The 13,126-nt window shown below is 39.1% G+C and overlaps 1 protein-coding gene across 1 annotated transcript; it reads left to right on the top strand.

Annotated features, from left to right (window-relative positions):
• The first annotated feature begins 6,561 nt into the window (after positions 1–6,561).
• Positions 6,562–9,631, top strand: LOC115583980 (intelectin-like). The gene is made up of 8 exons (XM_030421272.1): positions 6,562–6,580; positions 6,681–6,755; positions 6,888–7,046; positions 7,712–7,959; positions 8,230–8,388; positions 8,620–8,737; positions 8,982–9,085; positions 9,210–9,631. The coding sequence occupies exons 1-8, from the start codon at positions 6,568–6,570 to the stop codon at positions 9,351–9,353; spliced, it is 1,020 nt and encodes a 339-aa protein (XP_030277132.1). The 5' UTR covers positions 6,562–6,567; the 3' UTR covers positions 9,354–9,631.
• The last annotated feature ends 3,495 nt before the right edge of the window (positions 9,632–13,126 follow it).

Here is a 13,126-nt window from a genome sequence, read left to right as displayed (position 1 = left end):
CTCCGGTTTTCGTGTGGACAGCGAATCCGCATACTTTCCGAAACGATGACGCCATCACCCCACCCCTGGACCTCTTGCCTCTGACCTCTGAACCCTGCGACGTCTCATAACAACAACAACAACAATGGCGGCCTGCATGCACGTGTTCATGCCACAGAAGATATTGAGCCTTTCTTGCAACTTACTCGCCTTGTAGTTGAGTGTGAGTCACAGCAGCAGTTCGACCTCATAAACGGTCCACACAACCGGTTCTGGTTTCCTTGCACTAGCCATTGTCGTCTTCTTCTTGTTGTGTTCGGTTTCTCCGTCTACTGTCTGTTTGTTTACAGCGCACAAGCTTAATGCACATGCTCCTCTTCTTCTCCGTTTTTGGTGAATTTCAAGTGCCACCTATAGGCCTGGAATATGAACTACAGCGTTTTCGGTCGTTTTCAGTGGATCCGTGTGGACGCAAATATTCTTGAAACGATGCTGAGGAAGACGGAGGAAGAAAAGATCGTTTTTGTACATGTGGACAAGGCCTTAGTTGGTGATGTCACACCCACACAGAGTTTAAAAGCGTGCCAACTCCCCTCCAGTAAGTTAGAACTGTTGGATGAGAGGTGAAAAGTCTTGAAACAAGTCCAGTTACCCACGTTACAGCGCATAGATTTACCCTGTCCTGGATGACTGTGAACCTTCATCAATAAGATCTGAGAGGAAGTTGACATTAGTCTTTCAGACGTCATGACAATAACAAGATAATTGTGTGTGTTTTCATTTTTAGTGTCCAGACTGACATGGTCAAGCCATCATCAAGTTTCATAGGATGATGACAGCGTTAACATCCAACCAGACAACTGCAATCAATGTCCAGAAATTCTGCCATCAGATGTGATCCTGGTTCGGTAAGATGATGACAAATAGTATCACAGTTTCTTTTAGCAAATCCACACGATAGATAGTTTAAGATCTTTATTACAGGAGGTAGTTAAAGGTGCAATATGGAATATGAGCTGAATGCCGCCATCTAGTGTCTCAAGATCGTAGTCACGACGACAAAAAAGTACTTCCAGCGGTCGGGTTGCCAGGTTTGTCTCTATTTTGACACCTATGTAAATACAGATAGCTAGCTAGAATATTCTTTATTATAGCCACTGACCGCAACGGTGAAAGTGAACCAGCAATACTGGACAGGGCAGGAGGATTGAGCCGCCTCCGTTTCCTCCTTTTACTGGGAGTGGAGGTCGATGGGTCACGATCAGTATTCTCATATCTAGGATCAACGTGATATAATGAAAATAAGTATAGCAGAGGAGTTTGACCGACAGGTAACGTTAGCTAAGTTAGCAAGCGAGTTAGCTTACCGATCCAGGAGAAAGTTCGCCATTTCCGCGTGTGTTTTGATGCCGTGGAAATCCTTTACCTGAGTCCATCGAGCGTATGCTTCACTGATATTTACTCTGGTTTTTGCTCTTCTCCGGTCACTCAGCTGCTGGGACAGATAACGCACCGTTCGCTGGGGCTCTGAAGAGCTTGCAGGCTCCGCCATTTTACCCAGTGTCAGCCTAGCAGTGCCGAGCTTTGCCGAGCATTGCCGAGGTTGCGAAATTGGCAACCCGCAATGCCGGCCGCTATTTGGCTGGTACGATGTAAACAGGAAGTCATTGTTGAACCCGTCAAAATTTCTTAAATTATTTATTTCAGACTAAATATAATTTTTCAAGGAAACGCATTACTTTTAATCTGCATCCCTCTAAACGCCCCGTGGATGTATTATTTTTGAAAAAATATAGCTTTTAGTAAGCATATTACATATTCAACCTTTAATAATCATACCACTTGGTCCTCAAAAGCCACCAGAATTAACAAAAATTAAAAGTTCCTGGTTGCAGCTTTGAGATGCGATGACATTTACATGAATGATACTCTAACTTTTTTGTGTGAGTTTAGTTTTCATTCGGGTCTGAACAAGACGTCAGAGTCCTCAGTGAGCAACACCGACAATAACACGAAGATTTCTGAGGACTCAACCACATGTAACAGTCACCTCAACTTGTGTCTGAATTGTTGTGCATTTTGAACAACTGCTGAGACTTTAAATGTCCTTTGATTTTCAGAAGACACTGGGACAAAGAAGAAGAAGAAGAAGAAGAAGAAGAAGAAGAAGAAGAAGAAGAAGAAGAAGAAGAAGAATTGCTTCCATCAGGCCTTCTCTTGGCTGAGGAAGACTTTCTAATAATATAATAATAATGCATTTTATTTGAAGGCGCTTTTCAAAGCACTCAAGGACACCGCCCATAACAACAACAGTACAACAAAAGACAGTACAAGTACAGGACAATTTAGTGCAAATAAATAGATGAGTAAGAGGATGCAATTACATGGTGCTGGCTTGGCACAGAGTTCAGACTCTGCGGTCCTCACTATACAGGAAGTCAACCGGGCCGGGTTAGGCAGGACTGAGCTTCCAGCTTTCTGCTGCAGTGTTTTCCGTGTTGATGATGATTAGGGATTTGTGAAGTCATGTTCTGTGTAGGGTGTCTTTGGCCTGGTTTTCAGGCCAAAGACACATGCTTTCTCTGTGCCATAAAAAGTTTTTTGCTTACTTGATGACAGATCGAATAGCAAACTGAAAAGTATGTTTACAGGGAACAAATCTATACAAGGAAATGTACTAACATGTCAAAACTATGAGCAAAAGTAATACGTATATTTACATAAGTATACTCTAAAACGTCTGCAGATCAATCACTGGTCTTGACAATTGTCAGATCAAATCAGCTCTTATCTTTAGATATTTAAAATGAATGCTATGTTGGCATTGTATGCAGCTTAATCTGGAAAGTAAAAATGTAGTGAAGAACAAAATACAATATTTGCCATCAAAATGTAGTGTAGTAGAGTATAAAGTAGCAGAAAATGGAAATACCCAAGAAAAGTACCTGAAAACTGCACTTAAATACAGTACTTGAGTCAATGTGTATAAATACACTTGTGTATTTATAAATCAAATTTGATATTACTGGTAAACAGAAGGCGAACAGTCGCTGCTCATCACAGTCAAATGGAGGTAAAACTTTTGTCCAAGAGCACACAGTTCTTACAAATTTGACCCAGTCCTGTGGATCCTTTATGTTTCCTAATGCTCAAAGCAAGTCTGAGAAGTGAACACTGTGTACGTGTGTGTATTTTATTTATGAGTGTGTGTATTCCAAGTCAATGAATCTGACTGTTTCTGGCAGAAAAAAGAATTAGGTCAGATAAGATTAGCAAACCGGACAATGCTGAGAGAGGAAAAAGGAGAGGCAGGAGGGAGAGAAAGTGTGTGATGGAGTGTGTGAGTGAACTATGAATAAAAAAGACAGAGAGAATTTGAGCGAGAAATATGGGGTTGTTTAGGGTCAGTAGAAATGTACGTTACAGGTGGCTGCTATCTATGAGTGAGCGCAATTTGATGTGGATCCTTATAAAAATCCAGATCTAGCAGATTTAAATGTGTTTGATTGGATTTTAGACTTGATTGAATTAAAGGGGACAGCTGGGCCTTGGTGGAAGTAGGTGCTCTACTGAGTGCCATTCTGATTAACATCGTCTCACTCCATTTAAGTGAACATGCGAAAACATAATTAAGTCATGAGTTTACATCTAAATTGTATTTAGCCTCATTTCTACATAATGGGCAGGATAAGGTTAAGAAGAAACTGAAAAAAGTGTAAGAACAAGTTGTTCTGAAGGGTTTAAGTTAAGGAACTTGTTTTCTGGTTCTCTGGTAGAGAACCAGAAAACATACTAGTAATTGCATGAAGAGGCCACAATTATCTAATAGAAGAAAACAAAACATTATCAATAAGAGGTAAATATATCCACCAGATGTGATCAGTGCAGCTTGGAGTGCACATCAGCTGGCTGCCGCCCCACATTCCTGATGCTACATGAAGCAGTTGAATTATTAGTGCGAGGCGTCAGGAAGCCTGCCACCCCGCTCTCACGGTGTCCTTCTAACCTTCTAAGAATAGATCACAGAGACACACACAGACACAAGTGTAGTCATGGGTTGTGTCTTACTGGTCAGAAAATTTAACCAGATAATTCAAGAAGACTCAGATTCTGCATTCACTTAGTTATTTAAGAGGGTTTGAGTTCAAGGAACTAATACAAAAGCTTCATTTCTCAACGACGTCATTAAAATGCATCAGTGCAGCTTTTTATCAATGAAACGGTTTCTCAGCAACAAGTGCAGACATTTTGGATAAATTACAAGTTGTGGGAAATAATTAAGCACATTTACTCAAGTACTGCAATTTCAAAATTTCTTCACTTCTGCTTACCTATGATGCTGCCACCGCCATGCTTCATGGTTGGGATGGTGTGTTAGGGGTGATGTGCAAGCTTAGGTGTCCGCCAAACATAGCGTCTTGTCTGATGGCCAAAAAGCTCCATTTTGGTCTCATCAGCCCTTAGCAAAAAGTAGTATACTTGAAGTTCATTTTATTAAGTATGCTTGAGTATAAGTATAAGTATATCAAGTATACTATGGACCATGTACTTGTAGCATACTACAAAGTATACTAATTTAATACTTCTTCGGACTAAATTGGAACATTTTAAGTTTATAAAAGTATACTTTAAGTATACTTTATAAGGACATTTTAAGTTTACAGAAGTACACTTTCAAGTATACAACAAGTACACTCATCTATATGCTATTAGTGTACTAAGTGTATACTTCTAGTCCATATTTTAGTTTATTAATATGTAAGTTTATAACAGGGGTAATACCTCAAAGGAAATGTGTATAGTGACAAATATTTTTATTCTGCTAAATTAAATATAGCACAATTAAACAACTCATCATTTCTCTGTACTTACACTTAAATATTGTATTGGCAATTGTAATGTGGCAAGCTCAAGTAAGAGATTCACCATTTATTATGACACATGCCCATAGCATAACAGACGGGAAGTCTCTCCTGGAAAACACCCCTTCACTCACAGTGCCAACATTTTTATCATCTTTGTTAATTCGACACAATTTAACCACAGAGCAAGGATGTGAATAAACCTGCAACCGTCTTACACATCATCTTATTCACAAACACATTCACAAACCATAATTACACCAACAACAACAGAATACCCAAGAGTCTTTGCGCTACAGTCCACAGTATAAGCTTTAGTATTAAAGTATAAGTCTAAGTATTAATGTACTTGGTCTTAGACTATTTTTTATACTTTTCAGTATAAGCCAAGTATACTTCACTATACTTTTCTTAAGTATATAAAATGTAGTATATAAAAAGTACACTTCAAGTATACTGCCTCAGTTTTAGTATAAAATAAGTATACTTGTAGTACACTTGAATAAACTACTTTTTGCTAAGGGAGGCCAAAGAACCTTTTTCCAGTTGACCACAGAGTCTCCGACATGCCTTTGGCTGAACTCTTATCGAGATCGAATGAGTTTTCTTCAACAGTTATTTTCTCTTCCCTCCTCTCCTATGAAGTTTGACTGGTAAAGAACCCGGGCAACAGTTGTTGTTTGCAAAATCTCTCCCATCTCAGCTTTTAACTCCTTCAGAGTAGTCACAGGTGTCTTGGTGGCCTCCTTCTTGCAGTTTGTGAGGACGGCCTGCTCTAGGCAGATTTACACATGTGCGATATTCCTTCCATTTCTTAATGATGGCTTTAACTGAGCTCCGGGAGATGTTCAGTGATTTGGAAATGTTTATGGATCCATCCTTTGCCTTATACTTTTCAATAACCTTTATCCTTTATCTTCATAGTGTAATTGTTGCCAGGAATACTGACTAACCTGTGATCGAACCTTTGGACACAGGTGTCTTTATACTACAGTCATTAATCATTTGAGACACATTAACTGTACTCAATTTCACTATTTGTGAGACTGGTAGCACCAATTGGCTGGACCTCTGTTGAATTCGGTCAGTCACTTTAAAGGGAGAGAATACTTATTTTACATCATAGATTTTTTTGGTAGTTTATTTTGTAAAGTCTTAAGATACTAATAATATTTTTTGACTTTATCACTGTGGCACATCATGTTCTAAGGATATGGCAAAGAAAGGAAAATACACTGTTGTGTAAGGGAAATCAGCTAATGTATTTATTTACAAAAACAAAAATACTTGAATAAATAGCCAAAGATTCTCAGGACCTGTGGCAGTACTGAAACATTTGTTGACATTAACCCTTTAGTACAGTATATTAAAACACTTCAGATATCAGGTGTTGTTCTGTGCTTATTTGAGTTACCCACATTGGTGGGACACATAGAAGGAATACTTATATTATAATTGTTATCAGTAACTCTTGTACTGATACTCAGGAAGTTCAGACGGGATGTTTACTGAGACCATGAATTGGAATAAGATAAAAGAGGACCTTTGGGATCTTTATGATTGTGTTATTCAAAATTTTTATTAGTGTTCCACTGAGTCATACTAAAAGTTGATGAAACATTCATTTGCACTTTGAGCCTTGAGATATCACCTAATGAACAAAGAAATTAATAGTTGTTGTTAAGAGTGGACCATAGCACATCTTACAGCGATCGACACAGGTAGGATGGATTTGTCAGGTTTGAATCACTTTGTGTTCATGGGATAACATACTCTGTAATGACAAGTACAAATATGTTTATTTCATGTTTAAATGCATTTGATATGTTTTTTTCACAGACATGTTATTCCATATCCTTTTGTTCTTGGGGTCAGTGGGGCATGCTGCCTTTACAGCTGACCCTTTACAAATAGGTAAAATACGACACTTACATACATGCACTATGTTTTCTTGCTATATGTCACTACTTTATATAACAGTATACATTAAATATAATTTTTTTTATCCTGTTCAATTTACCTCTTTTTGTTTGTTTGTTTTTGCAGAAAATGAAGAGCTCCCCCACACTGAAGCCATCAGTGATTCTGAGACATTTCAGAACCGCACCAGGACGAACTTTGAACATTTGGAGAGACTGAGAAACAGATCTACATATGTTGCAAGGAGCTGCAAAGAGATCAGGGACAGATATGGTGACGAAGAAGGTAAAGAAATGTTTGTTTATGCAGTAGTCTGACATTAAACAAATGTTCTTCTGATGTTATTTGTTACGTTTTGGCAAAAACTAGTGAGGACCCATGTTCAGAAACAAACGAGAGGCAGACAGGATAAGAAACAAAAAGTGAGCTTTAATTAACGAATGCTGAAATCCCCAAAAACATATAATCCAAAAACCCACGAAGGGCAAATATCCAAAAAATACAAAGTAGCAAACAAAAGCTAAAACAAAGTACAAACTTAGAAGAGCAAAGTACAAATCAACATTTTGAATGCATAGGGAGACACTGGAAGAGGCTCAGGTGAAACTCAGGTGAAACACAGGACGTACTGACACATACAAACTGGAGCAAACAGGCTATACACACACATAGGGGCTGATTACCAAACAAGACACAGGTGAACACCCAAAAGGGCGGGACATCACACAATAGGAGAAACATGAAAAGCTATACAGGACACGTGAGGGCAAACTTCAAAATAGAACAGGAACAGAATAACAGAGTGAAACCTGACAGTAATGGAAAATCAAAAGTCCTTAATTCAGTGTGCTGCAGTCCCCAACATTTTGCATAAAACTCAACAGCTGATGGCAAATAAATAAAAACAAAGCTGTATTTTCATTCATTAACTCGAGCTATGTTATTTCCAGATGGGTTGTACTACCTGACCACTGCTAACGGCATGGTCTATCAGACCTTTTGTGATATGACCACGGCGGGAGGCGGCTGGACGCTGGTGGCGAGCGTCCATGAGAACAGCGTTTATGGAAAGTGCACTGTGGGGGATCGCTGGTCGAGCCAGCAGGGCAACAATGCTGACCTGCCAGATGGAGACGGGAACTGGTCCAACAGAAACATGTTTGGAACGCCAGAGGGTGCCACCTCGGATGATTTTAAGGTGCACTGGTTAAAGAAAGAAGTACTCATGAACATTATAATAATAGCAATAATTCATTTAATTTATATAGCGCTTTTCAAGGACCCAAAGTCGCTTACAGAGATAAAGCAGACAAAGATAAACAATTAAAGACTTTATATCGGACTCATTTTGTAAGTCATAAAAATCAAGATGGACTTTGAGGTGGACTTCAAGCGGTGCCTGTTTGGGTTCATTGAAATGTGATCTACAACACGATTAGAGTCATGACAGTATTGTACATTTTCACAGAATCCCGGTTATTACGATATAGCAGCAGAAGACATGTCTGTGTGGCACGTTCCCAACAACTTCCCACTGGAGCACTGGAGCCTGGCAGCCATCCTCCGCTACCACACTAACAACCGCTTCCTCAGCCTGTATGGAGGAAACCTCTTTCAGCTCTTTAAGGTAACTTAAAGCAACATTATGTAGAAATTGGTTTCCCCCCTGCATTGTATTGTCTGTGACACTTTTGAAGAAAAAATCATTGCATTAAAAAACACTGTTTTTTGGCAATGTATTAGTGACCTATACAGATGTGTGATTTAACTGACCCTATTGTAGCTGACAACCCTGACAATAATACAAAAATATTACAACATATAAAGGACTCATGACAGTAATGACACATTCTTTCAGCACTATCCCGTGAGATACAACATTGGCTCGTGCAGCAACAGAGGGCCAGCTATTCCCATTGTGTATGACCATGGAGACAGAGAGTCTACCAGAATGTTCTATGGACCAAGATCAAGAAGTAAGAGCAACTTTCGAGGTTAAAGGTTATCTTTGAATTAAGATAACCTTTACCCCCCGACCCCATCTTTTGTTTTGCTATCGTTTGAACCTGCCATTTTGTTTCCTTTGTACCTACTGTATCTGTGCCTGTCAGTCCGCCAGTTTACTGGTATTCTTTAAATAAACTGGTCACCCAGCAAACAACTCAACAGGACTTGAATGATTTCTTCAACAGCATGTTGTTGTTTCTGTTTACATAAAAGATGAGTTTGAACCAGGATTCATCACATTCAGAGCGATAAACAATGAACGTGCAGCCATGGCTATCTGCTCCGGGGTCAAGCCGACCGGATGCCACACCGAACATGTGAGTCTGAATCCTTCATCAAACATCTACCCTCAGTCAGTCAGCACAAACAAATGATACACAGTGTAAAATAATTATATTAATAATACTATTATTTATTTATTTTGTGTGTGTTTGTCTCCAGTACTGTATTGGAGGAGGAGGATATTTCGACCCTCGCCAGTGTGGGGACTTCCCATCATTTGACTGGGACAGACTGGGGCATGATCAAGGCTGGAGCGCTTCCAAAGAGATGACTGAGGCTGCTGTCTTACTATTCTACCGCTGAGAGGATTATTTGCACATGTCACTTATGACTCCACATCATGTCAGTCTGGTGTCATGAACTGGCCGTGACTTAGTGAAAATTAAACCAATGTTTTCTGATGTCCCTACCTACTACCCACTGAACTATGAAACCAAAGCAACGATACAAACAATGGGTAGAACAGGAGAGACATCACACTTATCGACAATCATGATTTGTTTGTAATTATGCTGCACTCCAGCAGATGGCGTTATTGTACTGTATTCAAATAAAATGTCAAACATTGGCCTTTTGAGGTGTTTTTTTCTTCTTCTTTTCATCATGATCAACATGCAGGAGATGACAGGAAATGAGAGCGAGAAGGAGATGCAGCTATGGAAAGCCGTTTGAGCATTTATTCAATATCCTTGATATCAGACTTAAGGTTCATGTACTAGTAAGCGTTTTGTCCTCACTAGTAAGACAATTTGGCGCACTAGTAGAACTACTAGGGCGCACTAGTAGAACGACTGTGTCTTACCAGTAATGTTTTTTCCACTACTAGTACCACTTTTGGCCTACTAGTGCCCAATCAAACCCTACTAGTAAACTACTGTTCTGCACTAGTAACACTACTAGGCCCTACTAGTAGGCATGTGTCACTCACTAGTAGCCTTTTGGACCCTACTAGTAGCACCAAAATGCCCACTAGTAGCACTAGTAAGGCATTTTTGACCTCACTAGTACTACTAGTAAGTACAAAAATGTCCACTAGTAGTACTAGTAAGGTATATTTTACCTTACTAGTACTACTAGTAACGGCAAGAATGCCCACTAGTAGTACTAGTAAGAGCCAAAATGTCCACTAGTAGCACTAGTAAGATGTTTTTGATCTCACTAGTACTACTAGTGAAGGTCAAAATGTCTACTAGTAATACTAGTATGTCTCTTTTGACATCACTAGTACTACTAGTGAGGTCCAATGTGCCTACTAGTACTACTAGTAAGGTGTTTTTTACCTCACTAGTACTACTAGTAAGGCCCAAATTGTCTACTAGTACTACTAGTAAGAGCCACAGCAACCACTAGTAGCACTAGTTGGGATATTTTGGACCATACTAGTACTACTAGTAAGGGGAAAATGCTCACTAGTTGAACTAGTAGAAGCTAAAATGCTTACTAGTAACACTAGTTGCACAAAATGCTAATGGGAAGGTGGGAAATAAGCATTCATTGAGGCTTCCTATTGGCTCTCTAATTCAAAATAAGTAGTGCCGACAAATCAAGACTCAGGATTTTGTCATTATCCCACCTGCTTCATTTGCATTTTGCGCACTAGTACCACATGTTGGCCTGACGAAATGCAACTAGTGACACTAGTGGATTCATGGCGCAGCTTACATGTTAACTAGTATGTACCAAACTGTCCACTAGTAGTACTAGTACAGTATTTGTGACCTTACTAGTACAACTAGTGTGGGCCAGAATGTCTACAAGTACTACTAGTAACAGGCAAAATGTCTACTAGTAGCACTAGTAAGACATTTATTATCTTACTCGTACTACTAGTAGAGGGCAACATGTCTACTAGTACTGCTAGTAACAGCCAAAATGTCTACTAGTAGCACTAGTAAGGGCCAAAATGTGTACTAGTAGCACTAGTAAGTGGCAAAATATCTACTAGTAGCACTAGTGGGGGACTTTTGCACCTTACTAGTAGCACTAGTAACATCAAAAATGCTCACTAGTGTTGCTAGTGACAGATAATTCTTCTTACTAGTGTAACTAGTGGAAGAAAGTTTGTCTTACTAGTGAGCCTCTGAACCTCACATGTAAGGAGTTTGGCTGTACTAGTATGACACAATACACTACTAGTGCGCAACTAGCGTGCTACTAGTATGCAATTGTACACTACTAGTGCGCGACTTCATGCAACTTGTGAGACATTTCTGTTACAAGTAAGACATTTCTGTGCACTAGTAGGACAACTTTGGCATCCTAGTAGGACAACTACATCTTACCAGTGAGGCAAAACTGTGCACTAGTTGACAGCTGTGCGCTACTAGTACTACTCGTGAGGCACTTGATGTTAACTAGTAGAATTTTATAGTGTCACTAGTAGTACTAGTAGCGCACAGTTGTCAACTAGTGCACAGTTTTGCTTCACTAGTAAGACGTAGTTGTCCTACTAGTATGCCAAATTTGTCCTACTAGTGCGCAGAAATGTCTTACATGTTACAGAAATGTCTTACAGGTTGCATGAAGTCATGCACTAGTAGTGTGCAATTGCATCCTAGTAGCTCGCTAGTTGCGCACTAGTAGTGTATTGTGTCATACTAGTACAGCCAAACTCCTTACATGTTAGGTTCAGAGGCTCACTAGTAAAACAAACTTTATTCTACTAGTTACACTAGTAAGAAAAAAATATCTGTCACTAGTAACACTAGTAAGCATTTTTTATGCTACTAGTACTACTAGTAAGGTGAAAAATTCCCCCACTAGTGCTACCAGTGGATATTTTGCCACTTACTAGTGCTACTTGTACACATCTTGGCCCTTACTAGTGCTACTAGTAGACATTTTGGCTGTCACTAGTAGTACTAGCAGACATGTTGCCCTCTACTAGTAGTACTAGCAGACATGTTGCCCTCTACTAGTAGTACTAGTAAGATCATGAATGTCTCACTAGTGCTACTAGTAGACATTTTGTCTGTTACTAGTAGTACTAGTAGACATTCTGGCCCACACTAGTAGTACTAGTAAGGTCACAAATGCCATACTAGTACTACTAGTGGGCAGTTTGGCTTTTACTAGTAGTACTAGTAAAATCATAATAGCCTCACTAGTGTTACTAGTGGACATTCTAGCCATTACTTGTGTACATGTTAGTTGCAAGATGCCGCCACTAGTAGTACTAGTGGACTGCATGCAAATGAGGAAGGTGGGACATGGATTTTGATTGGTGAATGTTCAAACTATGTGCTTGAGGCCTTAAAGGGGCCGCTCTGAATACCAGAGTGTTTAGCAGCAGTCATTTTGGAAGATGTGTCAACTTGTTTTGTATTATTATAAAATGAAAATTAACTGAATGCATTTCTCATATTAAAAGGCTTATTAATTAGGTCATTTATTTGTTTATGTTTCTTTAGTATTTTTTGTTTATTCATGTTTATTATACATATTATATTACTTACACATCAATATCAATTTTATCTCCATTTGTAGGAATTAAAATATTCAAAGCTAAGATAGATAGATAGATAGATAGATAGATAGATAGATAGATAGATAGATAGTGGCTAAGATATGCCCAGAATTATTATTGTAATAGTTTTTGTCATTACTGTACCCCCTAGCAGTACTAGTGGTATCCTTGATATCAGTGATATCTGTGATATCAGTGATATCCGTGATATCCTTGATATCAGTGATATCAGTGATATCTGTGATATCAGTGATATCCGTGATATCCTTGATATCCGTGATATCAGTGATATCCTTGATATCAGTGATATCCGTGATATCCGTGATGTCCGTGATATCAGTGATATCCTTGATATCAGTGATATCCGTGATATCCGTGATGTCCGTGATATCAGTGATATCCGTGATATCCTTGATATCCGTGATATCCGTGATATCAGTGATATCAGTGATATCCTTGATATCAGGGATATCCGTGATATCAGTGATATCCGTGATATCCTTGATACCCGTGACATCAGTGATATCCGTTGATATCAGTGATATCCGTGATATCAGGGATATCTGGGATATCCGTTGATATCAAGGTTATCAACGGATATCACGGATAT

Source organism: Sparus aurata, chromosome 1 (assembly GCF_900880675.1).
Source record: "Sparus aurata chromosome 1, fSpaAur1.1, whole genome shotgun sequence".
In the NCBI taxonomy this organism is placed as follows: Eukaryota; Metazoa; Chordata; class Actinopteri; order Spariformes; family Sparidae; genus Sparus; species Sparus aurata.
Note: the sequence above shows the minus strand (reverse complement) of the source record. Positions and strands in the feature narration are given on the sequence as shown.